The following is a 24,709-nucleotide window of genomic DNA, read 5'->3' as shown; positions in this document are numbered from 1 at the left end:
TCAACATCAAGGTAAGCACTAAACTTTAGTCTTCATAAAAATGAGGTCATAGAGAAAAACAGGCCGAATAGAAAATCTCACCTTGAAACATATCTGATAAAAGTAAAAAATCTAAATATAATAATAATAATAATAATACCGCATGCTTGACTGGAATGAAAACACATGATTATACCTCAATCTTTCCATAGTACTGATTTACATGCAAAACAAAATGCTTTCTCAGAGTTTGTCTCGTAAAAACAAAACTTCATCACTATGTACATCCAAAGTACCAAAAACTTACAGACCTGGGTCAAATGAGCTGTTTCACTCGGTCACTCAGGGCAGGAAGGTGAGTTTCATAAGATCCTGAACGACTGAGGTGAGTGTGAACAGTATTTCTACCTGGATTTTTTTTTTTTTATCATCAAAATACAATCAGGAAGAGAATCACATTCAGTTTTTTTTTTTAAAGGGTTGTGGAACAATTCAAATAGGAGCAAACAGCGAGAATTATCCTGATCAAAAGACGGGGGATCGTCTGAGGATCAGTGGCTGGGAGCTTTTATTTTAACATGAGGTTTTACAAACACATGTACTCATCATGTGGAATACTTGACACGATAGCAAATAAGTGAGCTCCAGTACCCTGCACCACAGACAACATAACAAACACACAAAAAGAATGTCTCCATGCACAACCACACAAAGAGCACCCCCCCCCACTTTGAGCCCTTTAATTCAGGAAGTCTTCTGGTTCATCCAACGCCCTCATGATTCCTAACAACACACACAGCTGTTCACACTGTTCAGCTCAGCTTCATGTTCGAGGAGCCACAACCACGAACCCTTGTCTCTACATGAAGACGACAAACGTGTTTTTATCGTTTGCCATTGAACGAAAACACGAAAACTTGCATGAAAAAACACACGACCCATCAACACAACCGCACTTTATTTGCTCTTGTTTGTTCCGCTGCCACACTGGAATGATGAAGCGTCGCTCTAACCTCCTCGCTGCCCTCTCATACCAAACTGTTCTCATTTCCTGTTTGTGTCTAAAATAAACCAGCTGCTGAAAACGAGAAGCACCAGGGAAAGAGCCCGTCTGACCGACCAGGAGAAAACCAGTCAGAGACCTTATCGCCCCGTGAAAGAACAGAGAGCGTCTGAACAGTAACAGAAAGACAAGATGTTGGCCTGCGTCGCCCTGCAGTGAGGTCAGTGCAGATGTTCTGCACAGATGTTATGGCTTACTCCAGATTCACAGCAGCATGAGGCGTCGCCTTCATTCTCTTCAGGTCAACACCTGCTCACAAACCATGACACAGCAGGAAGAGCATGATAAGCTTTGTTTTCACTTTGAGTCTGTGTGTGTGTGTGTGTGTGTGTGTGTGTGTCATGATGTCATGATGGAGACACTGACTTTAGCCGGACCTGCCACAGAGCCGTGTTTGAGAACTACGATCTGTAGTTTAACTTTTTAGTTCGATGTGATGAATCCTGAAATCTTTCTCCAAAGACAAACGAAAAGAATCCAGTTCCACTTTCTAATAAACACATTTTCATAAGTAAGAGATAATAAGTTGTAAAAACTTTATTAATGGTTAATAAATAATTTACTGACATTTTGTCAAGTAACCATTGTAAGAAACTACTTTTGGGTTGCCAGGTTGTGAAGAATCAGTTTGACTGGTCCTCGCACTCTATTTAAACCAGAATCAATTTCTTCTCATTGTGTAAAAAATATTTTAACAAAGTAAAGTGAGAACCTCCGGACCCTTTATGATTCATTAACATTTAATACTGAAAAACTGATGTTTATTAGATGTTATTATTACAATTTATTTTCCTTTTGCAACCTGGAAACTCCGAAGTTTATTTCTTATGACAAAGCATTAGTGAATCAATTATTACCCATTAATAAAAACCATAAGTTACATCTCATCAACCCTTTATTAGAAAGTGATCCAGAAATCTACACAGTGAACTTCGTATCTAGTTTGACGTGTTTTACAGAACAGAGTGAATGTTAATACTTTGAGCTCTTCAAGACCTAGAACTGTTAATGAGTTTATTTCTGTGTATTTATTACGACTCTCTCTCTCCCTCAGTGAAGGACAAGATGTCCTGTGTGCAGTGGATTTCTTACAGAGACAAAGAGCTGCGTTAAACGAGGACGTGTTTAAAAACATCGACCTGCTTCAGTGTGGACGAGACGTTGACGTGGAATGATTCAGGAAAAAAAAAAACACTTTTTAAAAAAGCCATAAAAGACGTGAGACATACTGTCAGACTGAAGATATAACAGCACCGGCCGTACCACCAAAAAAAACACTGTGACGTTAGGTAAAAAGTTTTGTGCATCACTTTATCTTCTACGCTACCATAGAAACATGAATAATTTACATTCAGCAAACCACCAGGCTCCGATTCTGCTTCAGAAACAACAAGCTGACCGCGGAACAAGTCTGCGCTCGGCTGAAACCTGAACACATTGACCGCACACTTTCTCCGGGATATATATATAATGACGTGGGACAAACGAAAACAAGTCGCATATTGTGTTAAGCTGTTTTCAGACACGCACTGAGGTCGTGACATTTTCTGAACTTTTCCTGCAGCCGCCTGGTAAAATGTCCGGAATGTGAGAACACAACAGTGAAAACGTCCAGAAAATTCACAGCGAGCTTGTGGGCGTGTTAATTATGCTTCAAACACGTGACGGACACGGACGTGGAAGAAATAAAATGTCTCAGGATGAAAACAAGGAGCCGTACACGCGCAGGACAACGACGAAGATGTCAATTTTGAAAGACTACGAGAAATCTAGAGCCTTTGGCGACAAAGGGCCGACAACGGTGTGAACGTGCTGTAAACAAAAGCACTTGATTCCCGCAGTGGAATTTAAACGTCATGTTCTGCCTCCTGCCTGAATGTTCCAGACATTTTTCCATCTTTTCAAACACGTCCGACCCGGACAAACTTCTTCGTATGTAAAAGGAAAGAAAGAGTCCAGATCAAATGTTCTGGACATTTTCCAGAGTTCAAGTCTGAAAACAGCTTCAGAGACCAATTCACACGAAGTCTGCAGGAAAGAAAAAATGTGCCCTGGGAGTTCAACAGCAGAGATCAGTTTTCTAACTAATTCTCCTTTTTAACGGCTGCATTCATCACTAAAATGTGCAGCGTGGGAAGCCACATCTTGTCATGATATAATCCCCATTTTTGGGTATTTAGGTCGGTGAGACTGCAGCGTGTTGCTATGACAACTGGAATAAACCCAAGGGAGGACTGGGGGGGGAGCCAACGGAGCTGGAGACGAACCAACGGAGCTGGAGACGAACCAACGCGGAGAAAAGGCAGAAATGCTGCACTTGAGTTTTAGTAGATAACGACAACAATAACTTCACATCCAGCTAAGTGTCACTTAAAACCAGTTCTGATCTGATTCTCTGGTCTGTCAACACTGCAGAGTTTCACCTTTTTAAACTTCAGCAATATGCACGTATTTGTTTAAGACTTTGATTTAAGTTCAAACATTTTCAGTCTTAAACACAAGTTTTAATCTGTAGCTGCTGAGTTCCAGAAGTTCCTGAGTAACTGCCCCCCCCCAACACCTGCCTCTCTGTCAGCGTCCCTCGAGGATTCAACAGAACTAATGAACGCACTATTTATAAGCTGTGAGATCCCGGATCTGACAAAACTGGGGCTACAAGCAAAAACTGCTGAAAATGGAGCAAACACGTTCCCACACAAAGCACCGGACAGAATCTTCAAATAACAGGGAGGGAGAGAAATTAAGCAGAAGATCTCTAACTTGTCAGTACCGGAGACGTTTTCCAAGTTGCTACGCCGCTGCGGTGCTGCATGATGGGTAAGGGATGGCGACATAACGTGTGTGTGTGTGTGTGTGGTCATCTGCGATCGAGTCCTTGCTTCACACACGACTTGCAGAGCGGGAGGAGGAGGAGGGGGGGCGTTAGCCGAGCTTGGTGATCTGTAGATCTCCTTGTATCCGTACTGTGTCGATAGAGGTCAAAGATTTTACTTTGTGATAAAAGTCAAACAGCTGGTGTCCGTCCACGAATATCCGGAACCGCTGGTGCTCGCAGTGGATCTCGACCTAAAGGACGGAGAGAAGATGGAGAGAAGACGGAGAGAGGAGAAGAGAGTCATCAAGAATCCAGCTTTAGAATAAACAAAGGACAACTCAGTGTTGTTATTTGTGCATCAAAAACAGGCCTATGTGGTAAATACAGCTGGAAGTTAACTTAGCTTAGCTTAGCCACTCAAAGATATCAATTCTCTCAATGTGCCCGATTGTTTAAATCAACTTCCAGGAATTATTCCCCTGACCTCCGAACAAATCACTTCCTGGATCCGCCGCCTGATCCAGATCTGGAACTAAATTCAAAGGGTTCTTTCCTGACCCATGTAGCTTCCTCTCAAGTTCTGTTGAAATCCGATTAAACCAACCAACACGTACACGGAGAGGCGGACGTAAATAGAGGCCAACACATTTATCGGTTGACTGATACGTGAGCATTTCATCGACATCTTGGTGTCGGTGTTAGTTTGAGATTCTTCTGGTGATGTGCGTTTGCTGGCCAGAGAAAGATGATGGTTTGACAGAGGAGGGAAAGAAGCTGGAAAACGAGGAGGTCAACACCCAACTCCAGTGACCCTAATGACTCACGGGCGGATCAACAACTCACATGTATCAACAGCCATTCACACCTCGACTCCGAGGACTCAACAGCCCACTCACTGGGGGGAGGGTTAACGATCTGCCTGATTAACATAACGACTCTAAACACAAACCCACAGATGTTAAATACCCGAAACCTCCCATTAGTCAGTTAGAGCTGAAGAAGCCTCGGGATGAAACGTGAGACGTCTTCAAGAAACACAAGCTGACGACGTCAAACTTGTGAAGATAAATACATCAGCCAGTAAATGGGATTATTTTTACTCCCTTATCTTGGTGTCGGCTCTGAATGAAAATCTCTTCTAACACATCTCACTGCTGCTCCATTTCATTGTTTTAACATTTTCCAAAACCACTGAACAAGCATCTGAAAACACTGTGAACCTAAACACACCAAATCCCAAAATGCACCAGTGTAAACAACATCCCTCCGTGCGGTCGGGACCAGAGAGAACAGACTCATAGGTGGGTTCACTGTGCCTGAGGCCGGTCGATGTGATGTTCTCTGAAACCACATCCCGTCACGTGTCCGTCCACATGCCAACAAAACCACAAAACCACAAGGAACAATCTGCAAAAAAACGTCCCTAATCTCCGTCCCCGAGCTTTTCACTGAGTCATGAACTGGTCACTGTGACGTTACATAACCAGACGCAGGGATTAAAGATGCAGGTTGTTGTGTCTTGTATTGTTTGAATAGAAATGTATTGCTTTAAATTTTTACGGGCACTCGAATGCCTCATCGTATATTTTTAGTCAAACACCATATGTTGGTTTTCAGGCCACATTCAGGATTATTAGAGCGGAATTTGACGTCATGAGCTCACAAGTCCTCAGGTCTTTCGGAAAATTACGCATCGTGCATTATGTGTTCGACTGCCCCCCCCCCCACACACACACACAAACAGCTGATCCTGACGCAGTAAACAGACGGGCACACAGGATACAAGCTGCATGTAGATATGATTTAACAGAGAAACACACTTCCTGTTTGTCTCTGAACAAAAAAAAAAGAGGCGTTCTGGCACATTTACTGTTGCATTCCTGAAAAAATGAGTGTTTACCCTGAAGGGCTGATCAGGGATGAAGGGGAAGTAGGCAGTGGACGCCTCCTCCCCTGTCCACTTCCCAGAGATGCGGGCACTGCGTAGGAACTGGCGGTCGCCGAAGCGGGCGGTGAGTTTCAGGGCCACGTCGTACGCCGGCTGCTCCTTCTCTGAGTCACGGCCGCAGGTCAGGCTCACGTCAAAGCTGGAGGAGGAGGAGGGGAACAGAGGATTGAGGGGGGGGGGGGGGGGGGGGGGCAGAGGATTGAGGGGTCAGACAGACAGGACGTCAGATGTGGGATATGAGTCCAATAGCTAATCTGGGATAAATCATAATTCTGCTGCTGCTGTGTAGGAGCAAAGCATTGAGTGTTAATTAGTAATAATCCCTGCTGACCCCCCCCCCCCCACCATGATTACAGTAACTTCCTCGGCTCTGAGATCCAGACAAAGAGAAGCAGTCTTGTGTTTTGCGTGAGCCGGGACAGTCGCCTGAACTTTGGCATGAATACTGTGCCAGCAGCAGCCACAGAACATGGTGAGGTCATGGGGAGGTTTCATCCAAGTTTGACACAAGTTTCCATGTAGGGAACGAGGACACACCCAAACAAGTCAGCCTCACTGGGCCCTGCTTTCCCCCTCTCTTTCCTCTGTAACCCCCTCTGTCTCCCTGCTGCTGCTGCTGGGGGGAACGCCCTGTCTCTGCATACTTAAGAAGCCACCATTCTCTCCCGGGCTGCCCACAGTGTGTCCTGGAGTGGCTGTGCAGGTCTGACTGGCCTCAGAACAAAGAGCCTATCTCTCACCGAATCACTCATTACAGACACAACAGGACGCTTTACACGTGAAGCTGCAGCAGCTCGTGGTGTTCTCACCTCTCCGGCTCCTGGTCGACAATCCCCATCACTATGATCTTCTTCCCTGGCCGCATGCCTCCCCGGATACGTCCGCTGAATGGCACCGTCTGCGCAAAAAAACAAATTTGATCCATTACGCACATGACCGGAGGCGTAAAGCAGGAGGCACAGGAGGGTGTTGAGGGTTCTTCTTTTCATACCAGGAGACGTGATATGTCCTCCTTGTCAGGTGAGATGAGGCCGGGGTTCCCCAGCGAGTCGTTCAGGTGGTCGTCCTCCACATTCTGCAACACCAGTGAGGAAAAAAGCAAAGGATGCAAACTGTCATTTACAGATGTGCCAAAAACACACACATCCACACACACACACACACACACACACACACACACACACACTGGTCTCTGCTTACAACAATGACACGGTGGCAGCAGCAGCAGACTTGTCATGTTGTTATTTTTTGGAGCAGCGTGAGATTAGCAAGTGGCCTCATCGGCTCCAAATTGGCTGCACGCACATTGCGCAGCGCTGCAACCGCGCACATTTCGCGGTGCACCGGCTGATCGGCCCAGGTGAACACACACCGCCGACACTTCCACACAAACGTATCGGGTTTCCCATGTCCTCCCCCCCGGCCACACATGAAAGAGGAGTCGCCCTGCGCGCCCGGAACGCGCTCCGCGCACAATAAACGACATAACGGTGCGTAAAACAATCAACCCCACACGCCTCTGTGTGAAACAACACAAACTCTAACGCGCCAGGCACCACCTGTTCTTAAATATACTCACTATTCCGTCGTTCTCCGCTGCCTGCACCGCCATCTTGATGCGTATTAGCGCAGCGCCGCGCTCAGTGCCGGGGGAGAGAGCGTGTGTGTGTCCGCGTCGTGGCGCTGACTCAGGCGGATGTTCCTGTTCCTGCTCCTCCAGCCCGCGTCTGCTCCACGTCTCACCGGGGCCTCGCCGGGCTGCACATGCCTCCTCCGCTGCTCCGCTGCTCCGCTCTCCACGGTCAGTCCTCCTGCGGAAAATGGGTGGATATCTGCTGACGTATGCTTTTATAATAATTACAGAGCAAGAGCTTAATCCCCGTCTGCTGCTGGAGGAGGCTAATCAGACAGACTCCCCCTCAACCCTTCACCCAATTAGGCTCCGTTTTTATTCCCTGGAACAAAGAACAATCCAGGACAGAGGAGAGAGAGAGAGGACACTGAGTGTGTGAGCTGCAGAAGGACTCGTCCCTCTGAATTCAGACTGAGATGATTTAACAGCTTCTCACTGAATGAACTGGACATTCACATTATTTCCCTTTCATTGACTTCAGCACAAATACCCCCCCATCCCTCCCCCCTCTGTCCATTCCTGTCCTCCTCCCTCTCTCTCTCCTGCCCCTCTGTGGACATCTACACCCATTACATGAACTCAACAGCCCGTGTCTCGTAGGTGTCCTTCACTCTGGGGACATACAGAGATGTACAAATGACCACAGGACAGCCGACCGGTTGAGTTCCTTCTTTTTAATGTGTTAACCTGTCATCTCATAAATCTGTTACACTTCTGAAACAAAATATAGGCAATTATACAGTATGTAAAACAAACCCATTTTTTATTTTACACTATATACATTTCATAACATGTGCATTGCATTATGAAAACAAAAAGACAAAGGTGGTGTGATAGCGACAGAACAGAGGAGACGTGTGTTTTGTGGAATATTGGGAGGATTCCCGGATCAAACTGGGTTTTTAAATAACGCATCTGTGTTTAGTTTCATCCGACTGGAACCAAGTATGCGGAGTTGACCTCCATCCAGAGTTTTCATTCAAGACGTCCACATATCTGGTGTCCACGTCATCTCAAAACGATCACTGTGAATTACCGTCACACAGGATTTGACCCAGGAGAAGTTGAGCTCATGAAACAACAATCAATGGAAGGCCGAGTTGGCACCTGCTTTACAGGTTCATAGATTAAAATCAGAAAAATCACAGAAGCATCGTTCAATCCAACGGAGACACATTGTTATTCTGCAAGAGAGTTTCCCCCAAAAAATAAAACTGAATGAACCCACAGAAAACAAACAAACATACTTTTAACGATTTTAGATGAGCTGTTGTGATAGAGAGTGAAATTTAATAATTATTATATTATTATCATAGTATATTTTGGCATTAAATTAAAAATAACGTAAAATCCATAAACTGTGTGTTCTTTGACATAAGTTTGATGAATTTCTTCCAAATGTACGATGAACTGGAAACAGACTTGGTCATGACACGCTGCTAAAATCAAGAGATATAAGAGAACTGATCCTTAATATCAAAAGTGAATAATCAGTATATTTAGAATAACTGAATTCTCTTTTTGATGCTGAATGAACACATTTGTAAAAGACGCTGATTGCGTGAATAGAACTTGGCCGCAGCTCTGACACTCTCATCTGTATTAACGGATCTTGGCAAGACGCTAATGTTTTAGCATGATTGTGGCTAAATCCCTCGACCGGGTTGGGGACGCACGTTCGAGGCGAGTCCAAATAATGGCAATGAATTTCCACGTTTGCTTGTTTTTCTGAAGCGACAGTCGCCCGAGGAGTTCAGCAGATTTGGCGTTTGGTTTAATTCATAGACTGAATATATAAAGATGGACGACATGACGGCTCCTGCTTCCTCCACGTTAGTGGATGGGACATGGGCCAATCTAAAAAGGTAAAGTTTCTGTCATTTTCACTGAAGTATGTTCAAATGTTCATTTTCCAGTAGGATGGTGACGTCTGTTTCCAAGATACTCTGGCTTCATTTTTCTACAATGGGAGGAAGTGTCCGTCTTAATATACAGTCTATGATTTAAAGTCAAATTACACACAGCATTGAGATTCTACAAAACTATGCTGAAGAAGTTTCTGCTCTACGTTCACTCCATGGCAGTTTAATGTCGTACTAACGTATTGAATGATCGATATTTGTGCACCGGTGATTTTAAAACAACACAGACAAATCAATTCTATCCTCACAGTGAATTCACACCCTCGATATTCAACACAACGAATCAGGAGCTGGAATCCAGTGAGAGGATCTGATCAGTAAATCATAGTGGAACGGTGGAAGAGCGTGCAGGGGCACAGGTGTGATGTCTGGAGGACGGACGTGCTGCGGCGTCACTGATGCGACTCGTTTCACTGAACACAAAAGGGTAAGAAGAGGAGGAGCAGGAAGCTGCTACGGTTTTCGCCGCTGCCCGTCAGCAGGGGTCAGTTGAACTTTAGCTTCAGCACTGATGATGTAATTAATATTTTCATCTACGATACCATTTTATAGTCTAGCATTGAATTGCGTTTGGATCAAGGGACGTAAATGTCAAAGCACTAGATTTCACAGGAAGCAGGATTTATCGCCCCGTGTGGCGTCAGATACAGATTTCTGTTCACAAGGTCGCAGCGTACTTCTAGTTTTAAGTTTCTATCAACCAGAGAAATCCCAGTTCACACAGCAGGGATCATCGTTATCACTGCATCAAGAGTCACTTGTGTGCTTTTGTTTTGTGTATGAACTCGATGTTCCGGCGTACACGTCTCTTGTTTATCTGACTGGTTCACTTTCTGCAGCTCACACCTGTGCATCCAATCGAAGAAATGACTGAGAAGTGTGTGACTTGAAAAATTAAGCCAAATAGTTACAGCTCTGATTCCAGGGTCGGTGACTGCATCTTCTTATGTTGATCTAAACTAGTGTCAGAGAAACCTCGAGTGTCACAGCTTGTAAAGACGGCCGTGTGCCCTCCCACACACAAGCACACGGTGCACGTCTGCATGCATGTAGTGTCCTTTAGATAAAGTCACAGCAGTGAACGTTGAAGACGAAGGATTTACACAGAAATCAAAATGGCATCTGATCGATCAGCCCAATATTCTGTCTATAAGCAGGACAAAGAATGTTATTGTCCTTGTTTTAGAATTCAAAAACATTATCGTAATATTTGATCCAAACGTTTCTGTTGCTGTTAATACAGAGAAGTCTATGAAATAATTATTACCACTCGGTAAAGGAGGTCGTGTGCTCCTGTGCGTTTGTTTGTTTCTCTGCTGGATCACACTAAAACTACAAAAATTACTTTTACTCTCTTTCCTTAACGTTTTTAGCAACTTCCAGGAATTAATTGATGGATCTGAATTTAAATGTGGAGACTGGAATTTCTAACAAGTGCCATTCTAGTATTTGTGTTATTATTTTAATTTGGAATCTCCTTGTTTAGTTATGGATGATGTTTCATTTAAACCAATTTACTGTATAAATATAAACAATTTTTCTTTCTGTGTAAATCCAGATATTTTTTTTTAAAGGGGCTTCAGGCAGAAACTGTGACTTACAGACCAGATCTGTGTACGATGCACTCATATGTGCAGATTCTATGTCTATGCACACACATATACACACACTCACACACACACTGTGCATACAAACAAGGTCATATGATGACATCACATTTGTTTATCAAATACGTTTTTTTCTCTGTGCAAAATTTTAACACCAGTGGTTCAATAAAAAAAAAACATTTAAGAAAAAAAAAAAAAAGGCTTTCTGATTAAAATAGAATAAAAAAAAAAAAGATGAAGTTGAGACAGGAAACAGAAACGTAAATGAACAGAACTCAAAATGTACGCTGACCTGACAACAGTCGCTATGGTGCAAACAAGCAGGAAGTCTGGATGGCGACGCATGCAGGATGAAAATGACCAATCAGTGCCGCTTCCTGTGTTTGCTCAGTCCGATCCTGAGCTTCCAGATCCTTATTAGAATAATATCAGACGACTACAGCTGTCCACCTGAGGAGACTGCGGGGGTCTTCGCTTCCTGGACCTCGTCACATGATCAGGGAAACAGGAAGTGAATTTACTGCCCTGTGACACCTCCACCGTCTCTGTCTCTATATTTGTCTCCACAGTTGTACAGAGCAACTATACACACACCTATCTACACGACCTTAGTCTTTTTAGTGTTTGTCTCTGTCAAAAAATACTACATTTATATTTACAACAATTAAATAGAGGTCAATTAAGCACTTGTGTGGTGTGGTGATGGTACTGGAATTGGATTCTAGCAGAGGTGGCGAAGCTTTTTTAGTCCGTTTTCTCTTTTTTATCCTTTAAAAAAAAAAAATTAATAAAACAGGAAAGCCATCCTGGTTGTTAAAGTTACATCATGCCACAATAAATAAAGGTGTAGTTTAAAAAAAAAAAAGAAAAAGAGGAAGGGAAAGAGGGAGGAGGAGACAGAGGAAAAGACGACAAAGGGGGGAAGGGAAGGTTTTCTGTGCAAGATGGCTGTTCTGTGAAGCTTAGCGCAAGTAGCAGTAGTAGTAGTAGTACTAATGTGTGTAGAAGTAGTAGAAGAAGTAGTGTTGAACTTCTGTGCTGGACGCTGTTTTCCCAGTGTGCGGTATGCAGGGGGAGGTGGGATGCTATCAGGATTCTGGGCTGAAGTCGTTCTTGCAGAGAAGAGACCCCCCCCAGCTACCGTGACCCAGACTGGCCTCAGACCAGCTGCTTCAACCCTCGCCCCATCAGAAACCAGCCCACAACCCGCTGTCCTTCTACAACATGCTCAACTGATACACATAAAAACACTGCGGTGCATTTTAAACGAGAGGGAATCCACGTCTGCACCCACAAACTGCTCGTCTCCCAGTTACACTGCCCAGTGAGAAGGTGGAGACGGGTGGGATAGCGATATCGTTGGACTGAGTGTGTCTCCCGGTTGCATCAGTGGTATGCTGTTTAGAGATTGTGTTTGTGTGTGTGAGTGTGTGTGTCTCAGTAGCTGTTTTCATGGCCTGCCAGGATGTAGAGGTTGCTGTGGGCTGTAGGGTTGTCTGTCGGCCTGCTCTCCAGCACCACAACTCTGTAACACAAAAGCACACAGACACACACACACACACAAAAACCCAGGTTAGTTTCAAGTGAGAATACCAAAACATAAATCTGTTTTTTTGCCTTTAAATCCCTGATAAAGTTACGGCCCAGTCTGTTTCAGAATGTTATTAGTTTTTATGGCAAAAGTAAAATACGTCCAGACAACCAGCAACCCACGCAGGATCCACTCTAACCCTGTGAACGCCCAGTTAACAGGAAAAAGACGGCGACAGGAGAGATACATTTTAGTTTCAGACTACAGTACACGTCCTGCAGGGAAACAGACAGAAGGCTGTTAACCATAGACTGTATTTAAAGATGGACGACATGATGGCGGAAACCGATTTACAGGATTTTCTGGCTTCTTTTTTCGTAAAATAGGAGGAAGTGGAAACACGTCATGCGACTTTATACACAGTCTATGGTTTTAACAGGGAGGCTCAGACACATTCACACATCAAAACTTAAAGGCCCTTGTTGAGTAATGAGACAGAAGACACCAAAATGATCCTTAAAGTAGATGATGGCAATGATCAAATGTTGTGAAACTGAAAAATTCAGCATTCAGACCACACAAAGATGATTTTGGTGTCAATGCCGTCATGACTTAATAACACCCCCCCCCCAAAACACACAGTCCCTTCCTCTCAGCCAGTCTCAAAGCTCCTGAGTCAAGCAGACCTCCAGAGTCCCCACAGAAAGAGGCAGAGTTTTGGGCCATGTGTGGCCAGTGGGCAGTGAGTGTACCTGGGCAGAGAGAGGCCTCTGTCCGCGGCCTCTGGATGTCTACAGTCAGCACGTCTTCAGTGATAAGACATCATAGTTAACACAGACCAGAGCGTGTGATGATGTGTATGAAGTGAGAAGTCGTGTGTGTGTTGGTGAGAGTGTGTGTTCTCACCTGTCTGATCCCAGTAGTCTGAAGATGCGTGTGCTGTCAGAGATCTCCTGGGTGATCTGACCAAGGGAAGACACAAAAATCATAAAACGATCTTTAAAGCTTGTGTTTCACTAATAAACCAAGATTTTGAAGATTGATGACAAATTCAGTTTCTTCTGACTGGCCGACAACAATGACGTTAAACTGGATCCTGATCGAATGTTTTCGCGACTTCAAGTGATTTTGCAGATCTGAAAAATCGACCTGTGCAATTCAAGAAATATAATGCTTCATCGATCTGCTTCTATTTCAGGAATCAAGCAGCTACAACAACATCAATTAAAATTCAGTAACAGTCGGACATTGAAGAACATCCTGTCTTGATGCCTGGAAGTGAACCTCATTACACAGTCCATAGACCACCCCCCCCACACCAACACACACACGCTATAAATTGCACCTCGTTGGTCTTGAAGCTCCGTCCCTGCATGCCATGCCTCCAGAAAGCCAGGACACTGTCTTGGAGACAAACTGCAAAGAAGCAGACAAACAGATAAGCTTGTAATTTAAAACCCCACTAGAAGAGTTATGAGAGTCACCACCTCAACATTTATGTCACGGGTGTGGCTCTGTTTTTATTTACCCGTGGCTTCAATCTGGAAGTTGAACGTCAGCTCGGCTGAAAGCTTTCTGCTGGATTTCAAGCGCCCCTGCAGGTTCACTATCTTTATACACCCTGTAGAGAGTGGGATGAGCGAGGTGGTCAAAAGCTTCACAGCACAAACACAGAGATATGTAAAAGTGTGTCTGTGTTGCACTCACTGTCGAGGCAGACGAGGATAGTGTCTCTCTCTAGCTGAGTGACGTGGATCACACACGTCTGTGGTGTGTCTGCAGAGACAGAGATGAGGGAGAGTTCGTTTTTTAACCTTCGTGTTTAACACATCAGAAACATCACGTGTTGTCACGTTAACACGTCAGCACTGGTTCTCACCTGCTTCTGTGAACCAGGAGGAGGTACAGTTGGGGTTGACTGTGCCGAACCGAACCACCTGGTTGAGTTCGGTGCCTTTACTGACGGCCACGCAGATCAGAGGGTAGGTCTGCTCCGGGACCACCAGCATCTCAAAGACCTCCAATGGACACGGCAGCGGGAAGTCGATGTTCTGTTGTGTTGATGAAAGACGTCGAAAAAGAGAGAAGCTGCCTTAGTGTCACAGACAGGAAGTCAGTATGATTTACAGTAGAATGGAATAAACCAAAACAAGGAGTCATCTTTCAAATGAGCTGATAAACGAGGTGAAGCGTCACGAAACAAACCTTGATGAGCATGAACTTCTGCATGGACTCCACCCACTCCAACAGCATGACGCTGGACTGGAAGGCTCCACACAGATACTTATGACCTGTGTATGGGTTACGCACTGCAAGAACAAAACACTTCTTTATTACCTTGTACATTTTGTGTCTCAGCAGCACTACACACTTTGTTCAGTAGCCTCGATCCTTCTTAGTTACTTAACTATAATATGTGGTTTGACAGTGTCGTTACTCACTCATCAGTTTGTTATTTACTGATTTGGAACTTAAAGTATTATGAGACATAGGTTAAAACATCTTGAAGAGAAATGTGAAATGCTCCTGCTCACCAACGCAGCACTTTTGGCATCCTTTAGTGTCAGGAATCTTATTGGACACAGCAAACTTCCTGTAAAACAGACAAAGACAGTGGATTTTGTGGTTTATGTTGGAGACTTCAGATGATCACAGTTAAATGTGTCTGGTTGGAGCGTTACCTGGGAATCATCTTATCAGGCAGCTTGTGTGTGGGAATGGCTACGGGTAACTTCTGTAACTGCCGGGCCTGTTCGAACAGACCGCTCAGGGTATGAGAGTACAGCTGGGACGCTTTTCCTGGGACGGGATGAAGAGAAGACAAATCACTTAATATGAGAAAAAAAACATACAAATCCTGTTGTGACAATTCTATATAGAGACGGATAAAAGTAAGAGCTCACCAGATATGGAGAGAAGACAATTGTTCATGACATATAACCAGGTACACCTTCGTGGGAAGAGCTGCAGACAGAAGATAGAGAAAATTAAGATGCAGCGATGAGACATGGGCCGAGAACGATGCCATAAAACTTTCTGGGATTGTTTTTAAATATCTTTATCAACAAAGTAAGATAGGGCAAATTTTGGTTGTTCTTTTTTCACAGATTTCTCAGGGAACATCTCTGAGTGTGTGCAATTTGGTGCAGCCTGAATGATTTGAAGGGAGTGTTGGGCACCTGTTCCATCGTGGTCTCATGCAGCTCATTAAGGTTTAATGTGTAGATCCCCTCTTCAGCTCCAAATATCAAATACTGGTCTGGAAAAAACACAACAATAAACTAATTAGAGCAAAAACAGCTCAGATTACAACATGAACAAACGACTACAAGAGTGAGCTGATGATCAACTCGTCTCCTGTGCGTTACCTCTGGTGTCTGGGTTGATCCATGAAGTGGCACAGTGGATTTTCAGAGGACAACCATTGAACACCTTTGAGAAACATGCTCCCATCTGCCAACAATAGGAGACAATAATTAAACAAGGTGGAAAGGGAGAATTAAATAGATAGAACATGGTGACTGTGCAGATTACGTGTCTCAATCTTATTAATTATAAAATTCTCCCCAGAGATATCAAGGTTTTCTAGAGGAGAGCATAGTTTAAATTAAATATCTGATTGACTTCCTACAGAGTGAATCGACTGAAAATTGATTATATTATACTTCTACAGTTTTATTTTACTATGTCTGAGGTAGAGCAGAATCAAACTGTTACTTACATGGACTTTAGGTGTAGGTGGGAGACCATTACTGATTGGCATCTGGGAAAAAATGCATAAACACACACATGCATGCAAACAGAGTCAGTAAGAACTTCTCTCTGGTTGCGGCACCAACAATTCCTCAATTATTAATCTTCACAAGCTTCAAATCTTCACAATTTGTGAGCATTATTTTCAACAAAATAGAAAGGGACAAAATACAGCGAGCTGGCTTCAACAGGGTCCCAAACCTTTCTACTCTATGACACAGCAATATGTGCATTATTAACAAGTTTATCAATATGTTAACTAAATAAAGTCAGTGTAAATAAATTTGGATCCTTTGGAAATTCCTCAAAAATCACTGCTGTTGAGGAAAGTCTGCTTACTGTAACATCCTTCTTGTCTTTCCGTATGGGGACACTAGGGGGCATGGTGGACTGTCTCTCTGCCGGACTGTCCCTCTCGCCATTGTGTGGAGAGTTCAGCCCGTTACCTACAACCAACAAAAACAACAGAGCCACAGCTCAGTACGTCTGAGGGACAGAGAAACAGAGACAGTGAGGGACAGAGAGAGAGAGACAGTCTGTACAGATGCAGATTTGTCTTTCAGTGAGAGAATGAGTGAAAAGAACAGATGGTGACTACACTCATAAACATCATTGGTTTCGGTGAGTACAGTCTAATCTGCAGGACTAGAGACACAGAGGAGAGTTTAACTAAAACAAAGAAATACTGGGAGCAGAGAGGGAGGGAGGGAGGGAGGGAGGGAGTGAGGGAGCAGGCTGCAGCAGGAAGAAAACAGAGGATCAAATACGGTCGTGACCTAAAGAAGGTGTGAATGAACCAGACACCACTCAGACAGTGGTCAGTGCACGTTAGTCAATCTGCAGACTACTGAGATGGAAAAGTTTGAGTTGGCAAAAAGACATTTAAATACTGGGACTGAGCTACGGACAAATTCATTTTCTCTCAAGACCGAGAGAATGACCCTCACGCACACTGTCTCTACCAGTGCATAAAGTTAAAGGACCGTTCCAAGTGACGCTGCAGTTTTCCGTGTTCTCCAGTGTGTTTTGCCAGTTTTCAGTGCTGCAAATCCAAACCATCTGCATTTGATTCTTTCGCTTAAGAATCGTAACACCAAGAAGTCACCAAGAAAAACACACCAGCAGGACAGAGTGTATTTTAGCGCTGGATGAAAATAGAGGATTCATTTGTATGTGCACCATCATTCAATGTTACTGTCTGTGGTTCTGAGCCAGGACGATGTTTTCTCCTCTCCCTTCTCCCTCCTTGGAAGCGAGGGTAAGTGGTAGCAGACTGGTATGTTTTGACTGATTGGGGTTAATCAACCAATCAGATGCCAGTAAAGATGACAAACAACCATATTAAGCAGAAGCTGATGGACGGGAGAAACTACAAACAAAAAAAATAAAAGGCACTAGTATTAATGAGCTCATGGGACAAATAAATCAACCAGACTCTGAGGACTGACTGATGGGAGACCACACAACCAATTGAAGGGGACAAGAGGGTCTGCGGAAACTACCAATCTACCAATCGGCTGCTCTTACTCGCTTCCTTCTCCTCCTTTTTTTCCTCCTCCTCTTTCACCTCCTTCAGCACCTCCCATGCCTCCTCCAGCTCCTCCTCTGTGTGAGGCGTGTGGAGCCACTCCCAGAAATGCCTAAAGCTCCCATCATCGTCTGGGGCAGAGTTTTCGCCGTCCGTGCGCTTTGGGCTCTCGTTACCTAAGCTGCTGCGGCGATGGGGCGGCAGCTTCGGGGGTGGGGGCCGCGGAGGGACGTTGGAGGCGGGCTTGGCCGGACTCGACGTCTGCAGAACCGGACGGCGTTTGATGGTTCCTCCCCCTCCGCTGTCATCCTCACTGTGGGATTGGCTGTCATCTTGTTTCAGTTGTTGCTGCTGCAGGGACGAGCAGATGGACTTGGGCTGAGAAGACACAGTTAAACACAAAGAGTTGGTTCATTTCTCATTTTATAGGAGCAAAACTATGAAATAAAACTACTAACTAAAATTATTATTAATTATTATTTGACTCTTAAAAATCACAAATCACTGGCTGAATAGTTTGTTCATACCTTGGGTGGCAGCGGGGGTGGGACCTTTGGCCTCATGATGGTGCTCGATTTACTGAAGGATAAGAACAAAGAATTTAAAACTCTGTTTAACAAAACATAAACCAGCAACTGAAACATGACTTATACTGAAATCTATACAGACCTTTGTTATCATGTCACCACAGAGGCTATGGTCTCTCTTGCCATTTTTATAAAAATCAGATATTTTAGAATTTATACTTGAAATACAGCACTGAACTGTACTGTCAGGTTCTTTACACAGACAAAAAACGTATTTATAATAAATTTAGATTTAAAATTTGTCCAAACCGAACCAGATGGGACGATCGGACATGAAAAGTAGAACCATAGCCCGACGCTGGGACAGACACAAGATCACTACTTAAAAAGGTTTATTACTACATACATGATGGGATTATGTAAAACTACAGATGAAGCTTTTGTAAAGTCTCTGAGAATAGTCGTGCTGAACACATGCTGATAGTGGCTGAAATCACTCCAAACATTTTCTAATACTTCACATTCAACATATTCTCTAACAAGTGTTTTTAAACAGAATATTTAATCAGTGTTTGAGTTGTAATTGTTTCTCATTTGATTCAACAGACGTCCTATTTTTGAGGCTTTAAAGCAAAGAGTTATGCTAAAAATAACGATTCTGACGATAGAGCAGCACTGTATTCACAGAGACTTCATCCATTTCAGCTTAAACCTGCAGATTTAAAAACCACTTGTTAATGACAGTGAAGCGATCAAACAAACAAGAGGCTGGGAGCCAATCACAGTGAACACAAATACAAAGACACCAATAAAATGAGCCAGAGGGATTCAGCTGAATGGCTTTCAACACACACACACACAGCTCTGTACCCCGTCTCTTCATTGAACTGATGAGTGACTGACACAGTTTAAACTTTCAGAGCTGGAACCTCGTCACACAACATGGGTAGAATAAAACTACTGAACTGGAAACTGTGACAGGGTGTTGGGCTGGACAGGGCGTTTAATTTTGATGATTTTGATTTTAGCCCCAAAATATTAACTTTAGCATTATGTGAATACCCAGAAGCTGTTGCTCTGATTTAACTTTTAACCAAATGTGTCACAGTCAATTAATTCAAAGTGAGTAATAAAGGTTCTTTCTATTTGTGTAATCATTGCAGTCAGTTGACACCGAAATTATTAGGTGTGAAAGGACTTTCTGGCTTCTGTGGAAAATATCTGTGTGCTGCAGAAATTTGGCTTTTACATGAAGAGAAACGAGGAAAGATGCCATAAATACAGTTTTATAAGAGCGAGAGAAGGCAGAGGGAAGCAAACACACACACACACACAGCAAGGACGCACGCACACACACACACAGCAAGGAGGCACGCACACACACACACACACAGCAAGAGGCACACAGATGGCGGCGCAAGTGAAGAACAAAACAAGATAGCAGCAAATGAGATGTCAAGGTTATGAGGAATGAAACAACAATACTACACACAGACCACATATTTTGTTTCTCACAAAATATATTATGTGCTGTACCAGAATTTGACATGTAGCAGGATTTATATGGACCTTAATTTACTTCATTTACTGTGGTTTTTAGTCCATGCCCTTGTCAAACGTTACTCCCAGTCCCTGTGTGTTTGTGCAGGTAAACTGTGGAAAAGCCACCAGTTATTTGGGGTTAGGGTTACTGTTAGTAACTTCACACAAGTAGTAACAGCATGGACAACACACAGTCTGTACACACACAAACACGGGTGGCATATGTGGCGTGATGGTGGGGTGTGCTGCGTAAAGATGCTCGGATGAAACTGTGAAAGACGAAGCTTTGTCCTACTCCTCATCCTCCTCCTGTGTCGGGGGAGGATGAAGAGACAAGGAGGAAAGGCTTCCACTTCTAACACTGGGAGAGAACTTACTGAGTGTGAGTTTCATCATCATCTGCACCATCATCATCCTCATCCTCATCATCCCCTAAGTGTGCCACATGGCCCCTGGGAGAGGAGGTGAAGATAGAGGAGCAGGGGTGGGGGAAGAAGGGTTGGAGGGAAGGGAGGTAAAAGAGTAGAAACGGGGAATGGGAGAAGGGGGAGCAGAGGAGGGGGAGATTAAGTGAGAGAGGGAGAAGGGAGCAAGCAAAGGAGATAGGAGATGACAAGAGGAGGAAGAGGAGAAGGTGGAGGAGGATTGGGAGGAAGAGGGGAAAGGGGAGGGAGATCTGAGTGATGCTTGGTCCACAAATGACCTCTAACCTCTAAACTCTGGCAGATCTGAAAGGACTGAATGGATTCAACCAAAAAGTAGAGTCTGATGTTCACACGGAGATCTATAGAATCAACAAATCATTAAATGTACTCCAGGCCTGAATTCCTCCATAATATGCTGCTGATAGTTTCCACAAGCAGACACAACCAGACTCAACTGTTCAGTTTAAACCCAAACAATCCTCACAGATCTACACACTCCTCCACAAGAGACTCTCATCGGTCAATTCTACTTTACTGCAGTTAATATCCAGTACATCCTCAAATATCAGCTTTCATCCACAGTGTATAGCTACATAGAGAAGCAGGCTGCACTTTGAAACTGTTAAAATCAGAGAAGATCTGACTTTTTACTAAATGGAAGATGTATTTAATCATATTTTAAATGTCTCCTTGTTGTTTTAAATCTATCTTCATAAAATAACATTGATCAAAAGAACAGTAACAGAAGCAAGTGGAAACACGGTTGACTGAGGTGATTCCATTTAAAGCATTTATATTTTACATTTACTGTAGAGCACTGTTTTTTAAACCAGAGCTTTCAGGTAAATGTCATGTACTGTTTACTAACCTTTTACATGTACTTCGATACAGTAAACTGTACTAATATGCTCTGACAACATCAGAAACTAGAAAAGGTCCAGTAGTGAACTATCACCTTTCTAATACCAGTGGAAAATCCCGCCTGTCACTGCTTAACAAGAACAACCCACTGTGATCTACTGGTCGGATTACTGCTGTACCATTCTGAACTAACACCTCAGAGACACTGAAACAAACCAAGAACAAAATCTTACTCAGGTCAGTAAACTCCTGCCTGACTCTACTGTTTCCACTGTTCAAATACACTCAAGAAACCACATCATATAAAATATAATACAACTTCTAATGAAACATTACTTGGATCGTGTCAGTGAAACATTGATCCAACAAATCTGGCTCTAAAACACTTAGGCCCTAGTGACTAAATGTGATATTTAAAAAAACTTTGTCTATAGATATTAAAACGCTGTTTAATCTTTGTTTCTATGCAGACAAAATAACTCAATGAAACACGTTTGTTGTAACAGATCATAGAAAATATTAAGCACAATAATGATGATCATCATTTTATGTTGAGGCAAATACTGAGAATTTTGACACAGACTTGCCAGTAAAATTGCTAAGTACATCCACTGCAGCTTTGGGTAGGAAACTGTATTTACGTGCATGTGTGTGTGTGTGTGTGTGTGTGTGTGTGTGTGTGTGTGTGTGTGTGTGTGTGTGTGTGTGCATGTGTGTCTGTGTAAGCCATGCTCTGCAGGAAGCTCCTATGAAGCACAGCCTTTTCCTGGTGACATCAAAGCGTGACGCAAGCCGCAGAGGAAAAGTAAAACCCAGACAGCTGAGAGCCGTGACAGCCTGAAGTCATTACAGCAGCGTTAGTTGCATGTGATTGGCCTGATTAATCCTGCCGTTAACAATGATTGGCTGATGGGTGGGCGTGGTTAGAGGGCCAGCAAATCAAGACACCCTGAGTCAATCGGGATGCGAGGAAGAGGAGCCTGACTTACCTCTGCTGAAGCTCTTCCTCCACAGATTTGAGAAGACTCCTGTTTATTGCGAGAAAAGCACAGAAACGTTTCAGAAAATGTTGCTTCTTAATTGGCTTTTTCTATGTGTACAGCTCCTGTATTCATATACAATCTGGCTCTTTGTCCGTGAGTTTCTTCAATCCAGAAAAGTAAAAAAAGTACGACAGATGCAGCTGTAGATGAAAAATTAGGAGAGCAAAAAGACAAAGAGATTCCAATGAGCAGAGATTGATGTTGAGACTCACTTGTTTCCTCCCAGTAGACTTGGTGAATCATGTCCATACTCCAGCTGTAAGTCCTACGAGACAGACAAATGACATTAGAACAGAGACATAACATTTCATCACGGGCTCATTAAAAATAATGTTATGTAATTGGTTTCTCTGAGGCCAGACGGAGCTGAAGCTGAAGTCATGTGCCTCACTTAACTACATTAAAACAGTGTCCACTACTGAAACACTGTTCTAATGCCAAATTACTGCAGTGGCTGTTAGTGCAGCAGCCACAGTGATGGTTAAACAGCTTGATAGAAATAATATTATCCCCATATAACAGCAATTTATTGTTCATAACCACAGAGATGACACGGCTGAATACACTGAGCATACGGTTAACTGTATGTGTGAAGTTCACTTTGTGTTTGATTGACTGCATTTCACATTGTGGCCTCATAAATATGTTATTTATACGATGTCAGCTACAACAGCAAATTCATAGTTTTGATAAAGACGATGTTTGACATTTTCAGGTTTGCATATATATTTAAAACAGTTTGAACCTATTATATGAAATTATAGGTGCAAGATAACTGAATAACTGAAGTCAGCCCTAACAACTCGTTTTCTGGATTCAAAAGGAGTCAAATTTTTGAAATTCCTACTTTAAAATCATCATGAAAAGAAAAGTTGCTTTTAAGCCTAGATTTAAATCTACTTTATTACATAATTTGCTTGTGTACTCTGAAGTAAAGATCTGTTTCTACCACAGGCAGTGAGGGAGTTAGTTTAAGGGCTGTAGCTTACGTTAGAGTGAATAACACGCTTGAAAAAACATCCTCTAACCTTTTCACATACTTATCTCTTTCCCTCTTCCCCATGTGGACAAATCAGGAGTTTGCCAGACCTGTTCGTCACTCATGTTAACTTATGACTAGAAAATGGCTGTTTGGTGGCCCCCTTGTTTGTTTTAGTCAATATAGGCAATCGATATTCAACGTGAAGTATGGTATTTCAAAAAGGCCTTTCTAAAGCTGAACACATTTTCGACAAGCTTGTTGATTCCATGTTGGATTATAAAGTGTTAAGTTCCTGCAGCACATTTCAAACCAGGCTCATTAGGGGGCAGGTTGTCCACGTTTGTGACAAAACGAATGAAACTCTGGTAACAGCCACAATGTGAATGCAGCACTGTGTCACAAAGACATTTTGAAAGATAATGACGTAATACAACAAGCATGCAGAGGGAAACGCACAAACTGCAGAAGAAGAGAGAGACACAAACATTACACAGCCACACACACACACACAAACACACCCACACAAATAAGGCCTCATTGCTCTGGTCAACTACAGGACGCAAGAGGTTAGAGAACATATAAGCAGAAGTGTGCAGAAGAGAGGCACAATCTGTAGAGAGAAATATGACGAGATATATCGAGAAAACATCAAGAGCAATACAGTAAAATCTAAAAAGGTGATCTTATGTTTATACATTTCTAAATAAAAGCAGAATAAAACCATAGACTGTAAATAAAGATGGACTACATATTGTGCAAGGATGAAGCCGAAATATCTCAAATACGGGGGCCACCATCTTACGCTTTTCATTCGGAGCCAGAGTCTGCGTGGTGGTGATCATGGAGTGGAGCCGCGGTATTAAGGTTCCGTTGATCAACGAGCTTGACTCATCAAGAGTCATTCTCCGTAGTCAATCTTTCTGTTACACCCTGTTTTATAGCATCAACTAACAAACTAAAACCAAGAAAATTAACATCAGTGACAAAGGACTACCTCAAATGTGACTTTTAAGTGTGGCCATGTCCCATCCACTAACATGGAGGAGGCAGGGTTTGTGATTTATTCTGCAGCCACCAGGAGGCGATAAAGATTATTTGGATTTGTTTATGGGGAGCTGGGATGTCGTCCATCTTTTTCTACTATCTATGGTACAAACCAGTGACTTAATATAAATTTGACTGATTGTAATGTTTTCGTGTTTGTGTATCTGAAAACAACAACCACAACAACAACAACACTAAAGACTCCTGTCACCATGACAACTACAACATCAGTTAGTGAGGCAAAAAAAAGAAAAACAAAGGCTGGAAAAAGAAGAACAGAATGAACAGTAACAGATGGAACAAATACGTGAAAAGGAACAAAAATACACGTTGGACATTGAGCAGCCAAAGCAATCAGCACTGTGGAAAATGAAAAAAAAAGAAAAGAGTGAGACAGCATGGGCTTGGAAAGCAAGAGAGCCAAACGAAGGACAAGAGTTTGTCCTTCAGAGACAGAGAAACACAGAGAGTAAGACGGAGGTATAACAGAGGAGGCATAATGTTAA

The 24,709-nt window shown here is 43.2% G+C and overlaps 2 protein-coding genes across 16 annotated transcripts in view; both read right to left on the bottom strand.

The window, feature by feature from the left end:
* Nucleotides 1–920: 920 nt before the first annotated feature.
* LOC109631620 (galectin-related protein) lies at nt 921–7,692 on the bottom strand. 2 transcript variants are annotated; one of them, XM_020090491.2, is made up of 5 exons: nt 7,385–7,554; nt 6,797–6,880; nt 6,615–6,703; nt 5,758–5,944; nt 921–4,108 (listed from the first exon to the last, which is right to left on the bottom strand). In XM_020090491.2, exons 1-5 carry the CDS (start codon nt 7,415–7,417, stop codon nt 3,965–3,967), a joined length of 537 nt encoding a protein of 178 aa, XP_019946050.1. In that variant the 5' UTR covers nt 7,418–7,554; the 3' UTR covers nt 921–3,964. The 2 variants fall into 2 exon arrangements, with proteins under 2 accessions (XP_019946050.1, XP_019946042.1); XM_020090483.2 differs by having other exon boundaries at nt 3,816–4,108; nt 6,797–6,889; nt 7,385–7,692.
* Nucleotides 7,693–8,097: 405 nt separating this feature from the next.
* Nucleotides 8,098–24,709, bottom strand: part of LOC109633575 (mitogen-activated protein kinase kinase kinase kinase 3) — a 36,356-nt gene continuing 19,744 nt past the window's right edge. For 2 of the 14 annotated variants that reach the window (XM_069538914.1, XM_069538916.1), the window contains 20 exons: nt 22,390–22,442; nt 22,124–22,162; nt 20,226–20,300; nt 18,307–18,358; nt 17,779–18,157; nt 16,591–16,697; nt 16,220–16,261; nt 15,867–15,951; nt 15,678–15,757; nt 15,402–15,462; nt 15,180–15,297; nt 15,033–15,091; nt 14,704–14,807; nt 14,378–14,549; nt 14,206–14,274; nt 14,027–14,119; nt 13,844–13,914; nt 13,405–13,460; nt 13,251–13,304; nt 8,098–12,492 (listed from right to left, as the gene is read on the bottom strand). In XM_069538914.1, coding sequence (XP_069395015.1) covers nt 12,405–12,492; nt 13,251–13,304; nt 13,405–13,460; nt 13,844–13,914; nt 14,027–14,119; nt 14,206–14,274; nt 14,378–14,549; nt 14,704–14,807; nt 15,033–15,091; nt 15,180–15,297; nt 15,402–15,462; nt 15,678–15,757; nt 15,867–15,951; nt 16,220–16,261; nt 16,591–16,697; nt 17,779–18,157; nt 18,307–18,358; nt 20,226–20,300; nt 22,124–22,162; nt 22,390–22,442 — 1,857 coding nt within the window. In that variant the 3' untranslated portion in view covers nt 8,098–12,404. The remainder of the gene's footprint in view (nt 12,493–13,250; nt 13,305–13,404; nt 13,461–13,843; nt 13,915–14,026; nt 14,120–14,205; nt 14,275–14,377; nt 14,550–14,703; nt 14,808–15,032; nt 15,092–15,179; nt 15,298–15,401; nt 15,463–15,677; nt 15,758–15,866; nt 15,952–16,219; nt 16,262–16,590; nt 16,698–17,778; nt 18,158–18,306; nt 18,359–20,225; nt 20,301–22,123; nt 22,163–22,389; nt 22,443–24,709) is intronic. The other 12 variants (XM_069538915.1, XM_069538918.1, XM_069538922.1 and 9 more) reach the window with 7 other exon arrangements.

This window comes from Paralichthys olivaceus, chromosome 14, assembly GCF_024713975.1.
Source record: "Paralichthys olivaceus isolate ysfri-2021 chromosome 14, ASM2471397v2, whole genome shotgun sequence".
Taxonomy (NCBI): Eukaryota; Metazoa; Chordata; class Actinopteri; order Pleuronectiformes; family Paralichthyidae; genus Paralichthys; species Paralichthys olivaceus.
This window is presented reverse-complemented; position numbering and strand designations above follow the sequence as displayed.